General features: G+C 41.6%; 3 protein-coding genes across 3 annotated transcripts; all 3 read right to left on the reverse strand.

The window, feature by feature from the left end:
• Positions 1 to 363: 363 nt before the first annotated feature.
• LOC142977340 (trypsin beta-like) lies at positions 364 to 1,659 on the reverse strand. Its single transcript, XM_076121202.1, has 5 exons — positions 1,442 to 1,659; positions 1,048 to 1,315; positions 878 to 967; positions 616 to 785; positions 364 to 526 (listed from the first exon to the last, which is right to left on the reverse strand). Exons 1-5 carry the CDS (start codon positions 1,631 to 1,633, stop codon positions 422 to 424), a joined length of 825 nt encoding a protein of 274 aa, XP_075977317.1. The 5' UTR covers positions 1,634 to 1,659; the 3' UTR covers positions 364 to 421.
• A 4,663-nt stretch (positions 1,660 to 6,322) lies between these two features.
• LOC142977357 (transmembrane protease serine 9-like) lies at positions 6,323 to 16,208 on the reverse strand. Its single transcript, XM_076121234.1, has 10 exons — positions 16,002 to 16,208; positions 15,657 to 15,924; positions 15,477 to 15,575; positions 15,113 to 15,306; positions 14,921 to 15,013; positions 7,348 to 7,545; positions 6,970 to 7,237; positions 6,800 to 6,889; positions 6,522 to 6,691; positions 6,323 to 6,437 (listed from the first exon to the last, which is right to left on the reverse strand). Exons 1-10 carry the CDS (start codon positions 16,191 to 16,193, stop codon positions 6,333 to 6,335), a joined length of 1,677 nt encoding a protein of 558 aa, XP_075977349.1. The 5' UTR covers positions 16,194 to 16,208; the 3' UTR covers positions 6,323 to 6,332.
• Positions 11,009 to 12,684, reverse strand: LOC142977345 (collagenase-like). The gene is made up of 5 exons (XM_076121208.1): positions 12,457 to 12,684; positions 12,057 to 12,324; positions 11,884 to 11,973; positions 11,501 to 11,694; positions 11,009 to 11,157 (listed from the first exon to the last, which is right to left on the reverse strand). The coding sequence occupies exons 1-5, from the start codon at positions 12,646 to 12,648 to the stop codon at positions 11,053 to 11,055; spliced, it is 849 nt and encodes a 282-aa protein (XP_075977323.1). The 5' UTR covers positions 12,649 to 12,684; the 3' UTR covers positions 11,009 to 11,052.
• Positions 16,209 to 17,067: the final 859 nt, after the last annotated feature.

A 17,067-nucleotide genomic window follows, 5' to 3' on the forward strand; every position in this document is an offset into this window, starting at 1 on the left:
ACAAATATTTGTCCCGGGTGGGATTCGAACCCGCCACACGCGACGCTACGGTTATTGCGGCGAGGTGACCAGTTTAACCACTGCGCCTTGCGCCTTTTTGCACTGCAGTTTCCCATCTAGTTTGGGCCACCCCTGATGAAAAAATAGCTAACTAGGTTGTGGGGGTCCGGTAAGCAGCCGTTCCATGTAAAATACTGGTAATCAGCTGCACCCGGTAAGTGTGGATACTGGAAGCCGACTTCAACAAAGAAAAATGGCAAGGCTGATGAGTAGCATTCTAACCATACGAAACTGTAGTCAGTAGGACGATTAGTATCAAATGATATTATATTATTATGATGATGCCGAATAAAATATGATAAATTAAATGCATGGTTTAATTCTCAACTAGACTTGAAACTCCACTCGTAAATCATAGTGCTCAAAGCCTGCCGCGGATCCATGACTCGAAAGATGTGACTCTTGCGAAACCAGCCGGCCGACCGAGAGCGCAACCAGGCCTATATCCGAAGGAAGTCACACCGATCTGTTGACAAACAAACAAGTACGATTTAATAAATAAAATATTATTATTAAAAGGAGCTGCATAAAAATTTCACATTCAAGTGCTTTTACCAAAGTGTTTCCGATAGCGAGAGGTCCGCCGGAGTCTCCGCCGCAGGTACCGACTCTACCAGCACCGCTGGTACACAGAGTGGAGGCGATGATGGTGTTGCCATAAGTCTGACGGCACACGGCGTTGGTGATCACTTGAAGCCTCACGTGCCTCTTGTTGCCGGAGCTTCCTGTGTAACCATACATAATGAACGTTATTACTTTAATTAATATAACAGATACTTAGGAAAGTGAAGAAAGCGCCATAGTGATGTCATCTCACCATTTTCAGTGGCGCCGAAGCCGGCGGCGTTGGCCCACGATCCGGCGAATTGATTGCTGCCGCTGGCCAGACCGATGTTGCGGATCACATCTGTAACATACAACAGTATTTAGTGAGAGGGGAGTGACGACATGCAGTCAATCATAGTGTTATTGTTATATAATACTGACTGGTGTATGCGACACGGTTGTGGTTGATGATGGCGATGTCGTTGGCGAGAGTGTTAATGTTGTAACTGCCGTGCATGACCACGTTAGTGGTAGTGGTGCGGACTCCTCCGGACATGAGGCGGTTTGAACCGTGGACCACGACGAACTGACGCGCCTGGTGATCTCTGGACCTCCAGCAGTGAGCGGCGGTCACAGAGCGTGTGTTGGTCAGCAGAGAGGAGCCGCATATTGACGTATGGCCGCTGGTCAACGAAATCACAAGTCCTCCCTACAACAGAACATGCCTTCATTCTGAGTTCGTATTTATTAAAATGGGGATTACAAGAAATAATACTCCATTTCGTTATTGTTGAGTTAAAGTAACACATAAGAAAATCTCTTAGCTAGTGCTTACCAAGAAAGGATATGCGCCAGCATTCGCCGCGGAGCCGCCGACAATCCTGCTGCCGTCGAAGTCCATGGCCTGCTCGGCTTGCATGATGCGTGCCGCCTCCGGGATGCCCACATTCTCGTGGTAATTGTTCTCTATCGGCTCATAGGCCAGCGCCAGCGCCGCGAGTGCGAACACGATCAACAAGCTCTTCATCTTTGTCTACTAGTTGTGTTGTGGTGCAGGTTCTTTCCTATTCTCAACTTATATACAAGTTGCTAGGCGTGCGATTATCTTATCGCTATGGTTTTTTTATGCAGATGTGTTTTTCCCATTCCACGATTTGGTTTTAGCGTTCCTTACATAAAAGACCGAAAACATTTATAATAGTTATTTGACATAAGTACAAGATGCCTTGCCAGCTGTGGTGATGTCAGGTGGAGTAGGTTTCTGGCGGGGTGAGTTCAAGGATAGAAACAAGAAGCGTTAGAAAATCTACAGCAAAAATGCAGAGCGGTACATATGTGGCACAGAACAGGAAGGACTCACGATGATGATGGTCTGTTATTCTGGTGGTATATAACAGAAACAAGCCGGGGTAAGCTTGTAAGTAAGAACTACATACATACCAATGCACTATTACTAGAGCCGCGATAAAGAGCGGGGCGCGGGGACACGCGGGAGGGGGACTCAGACAGACGTATAAATATTGTTATTATTTTTTTCTTTATACTCCAAAAAATAACAATATTTGTGAGTGCATTATATTTACCTTCTGGTGTGGTAAAGACACAAGTCGAATCTAGTACTTATCTGCATTTTGATAAGTAGTTTTAAAAGAATAGTACCAATAAAAACCTACATTTATTTTGTACTTTATAATTTGTTTTGGAATAATTTTTGTTGGAAGACGGTTTTTGTTATATTTTTTCATTTTGAGTGAATCTTAATAACTAATATTTTCTGAATATGGGTAGTACCTACGAACACTAAACGTGCTGCTAACGTGAGACAAGTGCCGATTACCTTCCATCCCATCGCTGAAATATAAAGTCTTTAAATTGTCGTTATATCAAATGTTCAATTACAAAGTTTCGTGACGAAAGACGTACTTTCATGCAATCTTTCATCCTCTATTTTAACATTTTCGGTTCCTTTTTTCGGGATTGAAATGGGACTACGCGGCAAGCACTAGCTTTCAAATAACAAAATAATCATAAATATTGGTCCTCCCAGTAAAAAGTTATGAGGTAACAAACAGAAAATAAACGAACAGTCGAATTGAGAATTCTCAATTTTTTTGTTCTCGTTCGACGTTTTCATGAAAGTAGAAGAAAAGAAGAACATAAACTCAAACAATAAAAGCATATGGTGTGTAGTGAGTGTCATGTCTCTCATGAAACATCAATATTTTAGTCAGTCGTTCCTGGAGTATCGATTGATCCTTAGTCTAAGAAGGCAACTCACACTTGGCTAATACAACACGTAAGGCTTACGAAAGATATACATATAATACCTATGCATTATCTATTTATCACAAACTGGCGATATTCTTTTCCAGTCATTACGACAGGGGGGCGATCGAGTACAATCAATCAGTGACGGTATCGCAGCAAGTAGTTATTAGTCCGGCGCTCGCTGCACTGCAGCGCGAGGACAGAGAGAGCGCACTTGTACACGGTGTAGTGCGCACTTGTTGCTGTTTAACACTAGACGCTGTTTATGTATTTGAGATACCTATTTAACATTGATACATAATACTTATAATTGATATGTACCTATATGTATTAGTGTGTGTATTAGTATGTGTTAGTGTTGGAGAACGATGTCACGCTCTAAGTACGAGCTAATTACCTTTTCTTTACGAGGAAAGTACATTATGTATAAACTTGCACCCTGGGTGGAGTGCAGGGTTATTTGGGACTCTCCCGCTAGAAGGGTGGTTATACCTGGCTGTTTCGGGGTTGATGTTACAGAATTACCAAAAAAATAACCTTTACAAGTTTTCTAGTCCAAAAAAAATAATGTCTACTATCTATTCATTAATTTAGAGAATAATAATAAAATATATTGTTCTGCAAAACAGTCAGCTGCGTAGTTTTTTATACTGGACACACTACACTAGAGTCAGTTCTAAAATGGCTTCAAGAAATAACCTAACAGCGAACTAGTCAAAAACTTACATGCTGCTCTAATTGTAACAATAAATTACAAAAGCTTTCAGTAACTGCATCAACTTCGTCTTGGTTCTGCAGCCTACGCGGTCAGGAAAATTTGTCAACTTACTGACATTGAAACAGCTAGGTTAGTCTACTTCATTTACTTCCATAGTGTCATGTCTTATGGAATTCTTCTCTGGGGTAATGCTGCCGACACCCAAACCATCTTTGTGCTGCAGAAAAGGGCTATTCGTGCAATTTATAATTTAGGAAGTAGACATTCACTAAGGGAAAAAATCAAGGAAATAAATATACCTAATGACAGTGGCAAGTCAATATATTTATGAAAATTTAATTTATGTACATAAAAATATCGCCCTACATAAAAAAGAGTGATATGCACAACATTAATACACGCAATAAAGACAAACTTGTTATCCCAGCCACTAGGCTCAAAAAAATAAATAAATCCTTCAGAGGTCAGTGTGTGCGATTCTACAATAAAATCCCGAGTGAAATTCAAAATTTAAGTCTCAATAAATTTAAGTTATTAGTTAAAAGTAATTTATGTCGTAAGGGATATTACACTATTAAAGATTATTTAGATAATAACAAAGCTTGGGACTGTGCTGCTTCTACCAAGTCTATTTCAAAATAATGTTTTACAATTTGAAGAAATATGATTTACTGTGTCAACAGATTAGTTTTCTTTACATTTCTAATTAGGTAACTTTTACTTTTTTTAAGCTAACTTTTGTTCAACACTGTACACAGTAAATCATTACAATGACATTGTTATTGATCATTATTGTGACATTGTTATTAATTTGGAAATATTAACATTTAAAAAGAGCAAGTCGTGAGTTTCTTGCCGTTTCTTCTCACAAGCAAGCTTTTCCGAAACGGTAGTCGATAAAAAATATTTTGACGATTTCAAATACATACTTGTTTAAATTTTTGAAATAAAGAATATTTGACTTTGACATTGACTTTGGAGGTGTTACACCTCCATTGACGAAGTTCCAGATACCAAATTTCTCGGTATAGTGTCAGATAAACATTGTGATTGGAAGAAGCGCATAAAAAAATGATGTACTAGGATTACTAAGTACGTACACACACTAAAGAAACTAAATATTATTTCAGGCGAAAAAGCGGCTTAAACAGCGTATCGTGGCTTCATTGGTTTGGTACTTAGGTACGGTTTAATAAACTTGAGTCGTGCAGACCTCTTCTCAAGAAAATAAAAATTCTGACTCTAACTTCCTTATACATATACTACGAAGCATTATTCGAAAAAGCCAGCTCGCAATAGACATACATGTAGGGAGCCAGCTAAACTTGATGTCCCTCTATACTCCACTGCTTTGCAACAGAGAAACTGTTGCCAATTATATATAATAAAAAACCTAAACACCTGAGAAAATAACCTTTGAGAACATTTTGAAAGGATTTATATAATATCAGAGATAAATATATTTATTTAATTTAGAATTAGCTATTATAGTTTGTAAAAATATAGGACTTATGTCGTACTAGAGGCCGCCCGCGACTTTGTCCGCGTGGAAAATCCTTCCCGTGTAAAACCCGATCCCGAGGGAACTCCAGGATAAGCCTATGTGTTATTCTGAGTCTTCAGCTACCTATATACCAAATTTCATCGTAATCAGTTCAGTAGTATTTGCGTGAAAGAGTAACAAACATCCATACATACATACAGACATACATTCTCACAAACTTTCGCATTTATAATATTAGTAGGATGATTTTATAATAATGTAGATATTTTCATAGGTATCTAGCATGAAATTATACTGTGTAATAAGGTTATAAAAAGAAAAGAATTCACCAATTTCCTCTGTAAATGAAAAATTAAATTTTAAAGAAATTATCTGTTATTTATTATAATAATAAGAGTTAAGTACCAATTGTTAAATGTTCCTAGGTAGTTATCCTGTAGCTACTATCTACATAATATAATTTACCTGCTACATACTACTAATATACTCAATGCCGGGTACTACATATTATAAGAATGTATTTTCAATAGAACTAGACCACCATACTAAGTGTAAATTCAGTGAGTTGAAAAGAAGTTCTTTTAATTCAGCTTGCAATATTTTACCTCGACTAACTAACAAACACCATAAGTCGGAAAAAAATATCTTGCAAAATTACTTTTAGTTCCGATAACCTTAACATAACAGATCCCTGCGCTAGTACATTGTAGAGGTATAAACTCGATTATTCACAGATTGGTTAAAAAAGCCACGCGGCCAGGCCTCCCGGGATAAGTGATGGCTGGGTGAAGTGATGACTGATATTACTCATAATGAGTATCTCCGTTTTCCGGCAGGCACGTCCAATTGTGGGTCCGGGCCGTCATTTTCAAAGATCTGACAGATCTTCACAGGAGTAACGTGGTAGCCCGAAGCTTGAAATTCTGACAACCAGTCTTAACGGTAACGTGTTATAACCCAAGTAACTGGGTTGTGGAGTATCGCTCCAGGAACGAGTAAAATACTGGTAAGCTGCAACTGGTGAGACTGAAGCCAATTCCAACGTACTTAGTGGGAGAAGGACAAGATAAGAAAGAAGGGTATCATTGGAATGACGATCAGACAAAGTTTTAGTCAGTAGTTTGATTAGTGTCAAATGAAATTATTCGGAATTATGCTCGATATCATTTAATACATTCAACGCATCGTTTGATTGTCGACTAGACTTGAAATTCCTCATGCAGATTGTAAAAGTGTTCAAAGCCTGGCGCGGATCCATGACTCGAAAGATGTGACTCGTGCGAAACCACCCGGGTGACCGTTACGGCAACCACTGCGATGACGGAACGAGGTCACACCGATCTATTGACAAACAAAACAATTCAAAAAGTTAATATTATTATCAAAATGGGTTAAATAAAAATATTACGTGCACGTGGTATTTACCAAAGTGTTTCCGACAGCGAGAGGTCCGCCGGAGTCTCCGCCGCAAGTACCGACTCCACCAGCGCCGCTGGTACACAGAGTGGAGGCGATGATACTGCCGCCATAAGTCTGACGGCACACAGCGTTGGTGATCACTTGAAGCCTCACGTGCCTCTTGTTGCCGGAGCTTCCTGAGAAGCCAAATACATAAACTCTGTCACTTTGACTCATAAACATTTAAAAAAAGACAGCTATAGTATATAGCTGTATTTCACGTCACGTTTTTCACTTCATCTCACCGTCATTAGCGGCGCCGAAGCCGGCGGCGTTGGCCCACGTGCCGGCGAATTGATTGCTGCCGCTGGCCAGACCGATGTTACGGATCACATCTGTAACATACAACAGTAGTTAGTGAGAGGGGAGTGACGACATGCAGTCAATCATAGAGTTATTGTTATATAATACTGACTGCTGTATGCGACACGGTTGTGGTTGATGATGGCGATGTCGTTGGCGAGGTTGTTCATGTTGTAACTGCCGTGCATAACCACGTTAGTTGTTGTGGTGCGGACTCCTCCGGACGAAATGCGGTTTGAACCGTGGACCATGACGAACTGACGCGCCTGGTGGTTTCTGTCCCTCCAGCAGTGAGCGGCGGTCACTGATCGTGTGTTGGTCAGCAAAGAAGAGCCGCATATTGACGTACGTCCGTCAGTCAACGTGATCACTAGTCCACCCTGTAGCACAATGTAACGTCATATATAAGATGTCAATGTAACAAAATGATCCCTTTTTTTCTGAGGTAGAGTAGCAAACACGATAATGTTTTAGCTAGTGCGAAGCTCACCAAGAAAGGATATGCGCCAGCATTCGCCGCGGAGCCGCCGACAATCCTGCTGCCGTCGAAGTCCATGGCCTGCTCGGCTTGCATGATGCGTGCCGCCTCCGGGATGCCCACATTCTCGTGGTAATTGTTCTCTATCGGCTCATAGGCCAGCGCCAGCGCCGCGAGTGCGAACACGATCAACAAGCTCTTCATCTTTGTCTACTAGTTGTGCTGTGGTGCAGGTTCTTTTAGAACCAAAACTTTTATACTATTGTAAAACCTGTGACTATCTTATCGTTATGCTTTTTTTTATGCATGTGTTTTTCCAATTAGACGTCTGGGTTTCGGAGCTCCGTACGTGTTAGACCAAACTATTTTATTTGTTTTTATATTCAGTTATGGGTTTGTTTTAAAACTAAACTCGAAAGTGGAGTTGTGTTAAAACTTCTGCTTCTAGGTTCAAACTCGTCGATCAGGACACTTGGCCAGGTGTGGTGACGTCAGCTCTGATGGATTGAACATTGTACGAATTTAATAAAAAAGAGAGCCCTTTACCTTCGCGGTATAAAATATTATTTGTTCGACGTAATAGTGATAGTCTCCATCAGTGACTGTAAGGAATAAAACTAGAAGGAAGCAAGGAACATAGACTTCGACCAAAAAAACATATTTATGAAACTGTTGATTTAAGTATTTGAGTCAGTTGCCGCTAGAGCATCGATTGATCCCTAGTACAAAAAAAACAACTCACGCTTGGTTGTCAGAATACGTAAAGCTCATGAAAGATATATAATATTATCTATTTATCACAAGCAGGTAAAATCGAATTGTTTAGTCATTAGGTACGTAAACAATGAACAATATTTACGACGAGGGAAACGATCGAGTACAATCAATCAGCGATGGTATCGTAGAGCAAGTTGTTATTGTGGAGAGTGTTGTGTGCACTTACTGCAGCTTGTCTCAGTGACGATGTACGGAACCTATATAATACGTGGGGCACTCAGAAAGTATTGCGAGCCTTCAAAAATTGTTCTATAGTGTGTATTTTCTGGTCCATCTTTTCAAACATCTCTTTACTACTGTAGAGGAGCTCGTGGCTTAGTTAACAACAGCCGCGCGGATCGATCTCTGAGGTTAAGCAACGCTTGCCGCAGTTATCCGTGGATGGATGGATGGATCTTATACATATCGAGTTCCTCCGTGTTTCGGAAAGCACGTTAAATTGTGGGTCCCGGCTGTCATTTTCGGAGATCTTTTACAGTCGTTAACAGTAGTCAGAAGCTTGAAAGTCTGACAACCAGTCTTACCGAAGAGTATCGTGTTATAACTCAGGTAACTGGGTTGTGGAGGTCAGATAGGCAGTCGCTCCATGTAAAACACTGGTACTGGAAAACAAGTTACTCGGTACCCTATTAATGCTGCCAGAAGAATGACCATAGATTTTGACTAGTGTCTAGTTCAGGGAATCACTTGTTTCGAAAGTCAAGCGCGCGGGTAATATGCCGACAGTGTGGGGAGTCCCAAACATGATTGGTTGTTGCTGATAGAAATGATTAGTTCTGGTTAGTGTTACCCTTTGGTACTGTACATGAGTACTTGAATACTGTTTTTATTTTTTTAAGGTAATATAACCAGGCACCCTCTTATAGTTAAAAAACGATTTTACCCCCTTAGGGATTGAATTTATAAAAACCCTTTCTTAAAAGATACTTACGTAGTATCGTTTATGCATGCAGTCTCAGCAAGATCGGTTTAAAATTAACACAGTTTCATACAAACTTTTCCTTCCCTATTTTAACCCCTTAGGGGTTGAATTTATCAAAATCCTTTCTTAGCTGATGCCTATGTCATAACATCTACTTGCATAGCAAATTTCAGCCCGATGCGTCCAGTGGTTTGGGCTGTGATAGATGACTATATCATGTCAGTCAGTCAATAGCCCCCTTTACGCACACGCTCTAGCGCGCATGAAAGAACAATCGCGCATGTAAGAGGAAAGGAAAAACCACGCGCCGCGCTCATCTGTCAAGCCCGCGAAGAAAATCGCGAGCGAAGACCGCGCTGCTTTCCCGATACAACGTGTCCCAAAACTCAACGTCAAAACGAAAACCTGAGCTAGGCCGGGTGGTGTGGGCTCTCAAAAAATATTTAAAAAAATCTATCTCATGTAGTTTCAAAATGACAACCATTTTTGTAAATTGCCACCCTCTGATGAGTTTACGTCTACTGTGGCTACAAATGACTTCTTCTCTAGTTCTTTTTTTGTGTGGAGTATTCCTAAGTAACGCTACTACAAATTTCAATTCATTATTTGCACACAACTTCATTGGAATTTCTGAAAATATCCCTTTTATGGCGAACTATGCCTTGAAAATATTTCATCACTCAACTTTGACAGTCTGTCCTGAAAAATAATTATTTTTCAGGACAAACTGAATTGTACAACGCTTTTTCGGCATGTACCCTTAAAAGTTGGCGCGTTTAATGGGCTTTCGAAAATGGGAATAACACTTACTAAACTATTTCATACACGATGAGAAAATAATAAAAATCTTAAGATAGTCGGTATTTAACTTATTATTAGTTCGTCATAAAACTTTCTCAAAATTATTCTAATGTCGTCTTGGCATCAGTTCCTCGATTCTCTACTACTATCGACTACCGACAACCGAACTGTCTTTGAGAAATTTTGTATCAAAATCTGATCAGCGCCTCTGACGGGTGTCGTAGGGAACATTTTGGCAGTACATTCTAAATGTCAAAATTTCGTTAGCTAGCCGGTTGTCGGTAGTCGATAGTGGTAGAGAATCGAGGTACTGTAAGGTTTAATTAAGGAGAAGTAATGTTTAATAATTGAATACATAAACAATCATCATCACGGAATAACTAACACAAGAGGAAGGGGGGAATGTGGGCGTGGCGCGTGCCATATGGAGTATGTGCAGCTATACAATATACATACCCATTACTGACCTAAGAGACGGCACTAACTGAAAGCACGTAGATCGAATTCCGACATAATGCACAAAGTATTAGTGCAAGGTACCACTTTAATGTCATTGAAATATGGCTGGTCATTTTAATTTGTAATAGCCTTTTATTCCTTCTCATATTTCAGCGTACGTTAAGTGTCATAGGCTGAGTTTGGTGACAGCCATCTTCAATGAAATAGAGTGACACATCCTTTCATCTTGTATTAATTATTCCGTGTAAATAATACACTTACTCATTTTGGCGGTTATCACAAAAGACATTGTGACTGATCCGAAGTGAGGAAAGGTACGAGGAGACTGGAGAGCAACAACGCAATGTTGCCGAAGCTATACTACTAGAACTTACTGTCCTCTAAAATTAATGACATGCAGTGAACTTTTTCATGATAAAAGTTGACTGCCTGTCAAATGGATGAAAAAGTAGAAAAGATAAATAAATATTATTTATTTTTTTCAATGATACCAAAATCGATTTAAATTCAAAAAAATCAAATTCAGGACAGGTCACCGTGATGATAAAATGACGTTTACAGTATACTGGGAACAATTTAATAATTAACTAGTCCAACTATCACGATTCATGACAGTCTGAGGGCAGGCGGACCGACGGCGAAGTCTAAGTAATAGGGTCCCGTATTACTTCTCCACAGTCTCAGTCACAGTATTGTGAAATAAAATGACATCCATTTTATAAAACATTTTATTGAGTATGTTACGACACTCGTGGTGTTTATAGCCTGGCCTGGATCCATGATGCGAACGAGGTGACTCGGGCGAAACCTGCGGGTAATCCGACCTGGCAACCGCGGATGGATCCGAACGAGGTAATACCAATCTGTTCACAGAAATATGTTGTGTATTAATTCAGAGTGTCATGGCTCTAACGCATTACAACTTGCTTTGAGTGTAATGTATGTTCCTAAGCAGTACATATTTTAACAGACTATAAATTAAAACTTCTACTGTTTCACTGCTGGGCTAAGATCGGCAAAAGATCTCCCAGAACGAGAACGGGTTTATGCCTTGAGTCCATATTTTCCTTCAACCACATGCGTGGTTTTGGGTTCGAACTCTCGACCACATGCGTGGAAGGCATATGCTCCAAGTCCTCAACTATCACTGCTTCATTAAGCAACAGGTTACCATTCAACCTATTGAGGTATTACAGTAATAATTACCAAAGTGGCTCCGTTGTTGATAGCGAGAGGACCGCCGGAGTCTCCGCCGCAGGTACCGATTCCACCAGCGCCGCTGGTACACAGAGTGGAGGCGATGATGCTGTTGCCGTAAGTCTGCTGGCACACGGCGTTGGTGATCACTTGAAGCCATACATGGCTCTTGAACTGGTTATTTGTGATAGCGCCGGCGTTTCCTGTATAAACACGCGAAAATGAGCATCATTCAATATCAATAGTATCTCAATATCTGCTCTCACATGTTCAGTGCTTGCATTGTATACACGGTATTGTTATATCAGATGTTCAGAGTCATCCTTTGATCTGGATAATATAAATCGTTGGAGTTCGTCCGACGTATATGTTATGACGACATTATCACTCACCATCTGCAGTTCTACCGAAGCCGGCGGCGTGCGCCCACGTGCCGACGTAGTTGGCGCTGCCGGTGGCCAGGGCGATGTTACGGATCACGTCTGTAATCAACAAAACATATTAATTGATGAGAGCAACACCGTGACGTACAGCAAATATGAAGACATTCTGCTACGATACTGACTGGTGTAGGTGACAAAGTTGTGGTTGATGACTGCAACATCGTTGTTGAGGTTGTTAGGGTTCCAGCTTCCGTGCATCACAACGTTGGTTGTAGTGGTGCGCACTCCGCCGGAGAACAGACGAACAGATCCGTGCACCACGACGAACTGACGCGCCTGGTTACGACCGTCCCACCAGCAGTGAGCAGCGGTCACGGAGCGTGTGTTGGTCAGCAGAGACGAGCCGCACACGGAGGTGGCGCCGTTGGTCAACGTGATCACCAGTCCTCCCTGTGGACACACAATACATCACATAACAAGAACCTTGAAATCTAGTGATATACATTCCCGTACACTGTAAAGGCAACTGAGTTAGTTAGTTACTCTCTAGAAATGAAAGATGTGTCTGCAGCACACACTAACCAGATGCGGGTGAGCGCCGAGGGCGGCGGCGGAGCCACCGACGATCCTGCTGCCGTCGAAGTCGTGCGCCTGCTCGGCTTGTTTGATGCGCGCCGCCTCCGCGATGCCCACGTTCTCGTGGTAGTACAACTGGATCGGCTCCTCGGCCAGCGCCAGCGCCGCCAGCGCGATCACTATCAACAAGCTCTTCATGTTTCTCTCTTAGTTCGGCTGTGGTACAGAATCTTCGAGTACTACAACTTATATACTATGTTATTGGGTAGGGTTTATCTTATCACCATGGATTTAATGCAGATTGGATTTAGCAATTTGAAATCTGTACTTAGGGTTGCGTGTAAGTGAGTCTTGATCTTACTTATCTATCGCACGAGGTCTGAGTTGAAGCAAACGATATACGTCTCAACAACAAGTGTGTAGTCACGCTTCCTTATAACTAGAGGAGTGAGGGGTTTGTGAACAAGATGACCGACATAATATCGTTAAATCCGTAGACTCCGTATGTATAATATGTTTATGTTTGCTTAGCTATTATCCCGCGAGTATGTTCTTGCAACTGTTGTTAAAGTTGGAGCCAAACGGTAATCTCTATTTCCGGTTAACTACCGAGTTATTAACTTTTGTGCAAATATTCCAACAGATGGAACTGTAATGTATAAAATATGAGTATCCCGTAGAGACCGTGCGCGAGCGAGGTGAGCTCGCACTTGGCCGCTATTGCTCACGGTTATAGATTATGTTAACGTTCGTTTTAGAGATAAAGTAAAGGAAAATATTAGTAATGACGCGTCTGCTACTGTTTACAGATAAGTAAGATTGATTACGACGAAATGAAACTAATTACTTGTTTCTAGTAGTTAGACACAGGGCACGCGCGGCTCCGTCCACACTCTCGCGAACATTCACATCCTCCCATCCTCTCAGTGAAACAACTACAAGCCGCGACTAAATGTTCAGATGCTTCAGATTCGAGATGCGAGACACGATGTATTCATGGCTTACCACCGCGTTTAACGTGCTGACCTGTATCTACTTTTAATTAAATAACGCAAAGTCCCCATTGCAAGTTTAGATTTACAGTATTGAGCGAATTTCACGATAAAATCGAACCAGACATTGTATTTAAACCGTCAAAAATATTGCACAATATGAACCCTAAGCTGCCACTAAGAGTAACGTGGATCAGTTATGAAGGTAGCCCCCGTGAGGTGAACCCTTCAACGTAGGTACTTGGAACTGAAGGTCGGGATCCGCTACAACGTACTTTCCCGCTCAGATGATTGTTTCTCTTTTCAAGTGATAGACATCGAGTGCTGCACGTGGAGCAGTAACTACATACATATATCACAATAATATCATACAGAGATTTACTAAAAGTACTTTTCTTTCTTATACTTAACATATTTTTTAGATTTATGATATAAACTGATACTCTATCTCCGTTAGATTAACGTAACCCGTAGTAGTGCAGAGTTTATCCCTGCAATCTCTACATAGTAAAATAAACGAATTTACAATTTTTTTTGAGTTTAGCATCCCTTCTAGAAGCTGCAGTTTAGCCAGTTATCGATTAAAACAGCCTCACGCTCAATGTATTTGTATCTATTACCCAAGTAAGATATACCTACTATGAAATATTGTAAACGGATATAATTTGTCACGCCTAGGTGTACGCGAACATGACGCGAAGTAGGTACGAATTAACACAAACAACTAATCAAGTTATTAGCATATCAGAGGAACAGTCGTAAGCTTCATTTAATCCTCCTCTTGGAATGACTGATGAAGTTAGTTGCTGGCGCCGCAGGTTGTACCTACTGGTGTCATGACAATAGACTTCGTAGGAAGTGTTCAGAGTCGTGACTGCTCCTCGACAGCTCGTGTTAACTCTTATGTCAAGTAGAACCCACCAGGACCTAAAATGAGGCAACCGCGAGGCGTGCGGTTTGCGGTACAAGCTTCGGCATTAATCCTGCCGCACGCCGCCACAAGCGGCATACGTGGCACCTGCACTCCACCCAGAGATAGCACCAACTAGGAAACTATATTTAACTGGCAAATATATCGCAACAGCGTGTATTTTGTCTAAAACAGCTACGACTGGTCTTAAAGAATATTTGTATTTCGTTTCGGTGAACGAGTATTTTTAAATCTACTAGTAACATTCAAGCATTGCTTTAACATTTGTTTAACATTGGGAGAAGCTAGCCTTCGTAGCCAATATCGGGTGTATTGTATATCAATGCATATAGGTATTATTATGCAGGTAGGTTTTATTCGAGTTAAAAGTCTGTGAAAGACAACATCACGACGATATACACTACGCAGTAGTAGACTCATGGAATAAAGAGTGAAATAGTTGTTGACGTAATGGTGAAGGTGAGTACAATAAAACTAAATCCATGTTGTAAAACGTTTTATTGACAAGTTAGCCGACGATGACGACGCGAGAGCTTCAAAGTCTAGCCTGTATCCAGGACGCGAAGTAAGTGACTCGCGCGAAGCCGGCCGGTAGCCCGATTTGGCAGCCTCCGATAGATCCAAATGATGTTATACCGATCTGTTAACAAAATTTTTATTTGAAATCATGATAAAATGTGTTAAGTTGTTTATAAACCTGAATCAAGATAATATAAGTATGTCAGGTAGCGTTCTTTACCAGTACAGCGCCGTTGTTGATAGCGAGGGGTCCGCCGGAGTCGCCGCCGCAGGTGCCGACGCCTCCCACGCCGCTGGTGCACAGCGTGGAGGGGATGATGCCGACGCCGTAAGTACGCTGGCACTCACTGTTGCTGATCACTTGCAGCCACACGTGGCTCTTGAACTGGTTGTTAGTGATAGCGCCGGCGGCTCCTAGCTCATGCAAACAATCATAACAATTTTTTACTAATCTAAACATGTTCGCGTCTGCAACACGACGGTGCAAGTTAAACGATACGTTTTGCAGTACACAAGGTACCCTCCTTGTGTATTGCAAAACGTATGCAAAGCAGACATGAATATCAAAAATAGTCAGCACTTACCATCGGCGGTTCTGCCGTAGCCAGCAGCTTGCGCCCACGTGCCGGCAAAGTCGTTGTTGAGTAGAGATCCACTGGGCAGAGCGATGTTCCGGATTGCACCTGTAATGACAACGTACACCTTACACCTTCGTAGCGATGTAGCTGAGAAGACATGGAGACAAGGTTCCTAATGATACTGACTGGTGTAGGAGACCCAGTCGTGGATGATGACTGCAACATCGTTGTGTAGAGTATTAACGTTCCAGTTCTCGTGCATGACCACGCTGGATGTAGCGGTGCGCACTCCGCCGGAGAACAGCAACACAGATCCGTGCACCACGACGAACTGACGCGCCTGGTTACGACCGTCCCACCAGCAGTGGGCAGCGGTCACGGAGCGTGTGTTGGTCAGCAGAGACGAGCCGCACACGGAGGTGGCGCCGGTGGACAGCGTGATCACCAGTCCTCCCTGAAGTGAATATATGAACATTACTTTATATTGAACTAAGGTTGGAAATAAAAGATGTGTCTGTAGCACACACTAACCAGATGCGGGTGAGCGCCGAGGGCGGCGGCGGAGCCACCGACGATCCTGCTGCCGTCGAAGTCGTGCGCCTGCTCGGCTCGTTTGATGCGCGCCGCCTCCGCGATGCCCACGTTCTCGTGGTAGTACAACTGGACCGGCTCCTCGGCCAGCGCCAGCGCCGCCAGCGCGATCACTATCAACAAGCTCTTCATCTTGGCAGACTGGTGTGGTACAGACTCCGTTGCCACTGCGTCTTATATGAGTAAATAGTAAACCGCTGATACATCTAAACTGTGTGCAATGACAGTGTTATCTACTTCTGCTCTATCTTATCGCTGCAGATTAATCCAATAATTTAAATTAATTTGATTAATCTGTATGTTGCTGCTCCAATACAATCTGTCTTAATTTCACTTTATCGTTGTTAACAAGTTATCTAAGAATAATTCTGTAAAAAAATTACTGCTCCTGTGGCGCGGTGTGTCGGTCTCAGGGGGTTGATTCCCGGATCGGGCAAAGTACTATCGGTATTTACTAACTATGAAAAATATTTCTCAATAGTAGCCTGAAGTTTGGTAACGTGCCCGGTAAATGGGAATCTGCTCGCCCCCTACTACATGGAACTAACATTATAAATGGTGAAACGTGCGTATATCCTACATCTCTGCCTACATATTCGGTAACAGGTAATATGTGGCGCAGGCGTGATAATAATGTACATATGTAATTGAAAACTTTTTGTAAAAGTGATTTAATAAAGTATTAACGGCCACAAAGTATGTACAACTGTGGTACAACTAGTCCCGAAGATACGTAAGTCACGAATGTGATGATATCTTGTTATCACAAACTTGTCTTATACTCTTTCACATAGTTTAATGACAAAGCAATATAACTTTAATAAGTTCTCTGCGATATATGTAGAGTTTCAAACAATTTCTTTTAAAACAGTAACGTCGTGACAGTGCAACAGATAAGTAAAGTTCCAACAAATAACATTTTGATGTCGGATGTTTAACACACACTTTTAATTGTTATTGAAATTAATGATAGCTGGTAAATTAGCTCATACATAGTCTTTGACAA

The sequence above is a fragment of the Anticarsia gemmatalis genome, chromosome 12 (assembly GCF_050436995.1).
Source record: "Anticarsia gemmatalis isolate Benzon Research Colony breed Stoneville strain chromosome 12, ilAntGemm2 primary, whole genome shotgun sequence".
NCBI classification, from domain to species: Eukaryota; Metazoa; Arthropoda; class Insecta; order Lepidoptera; family Erebidae; genus Anticarsia; species Anticarsia gemmatalis.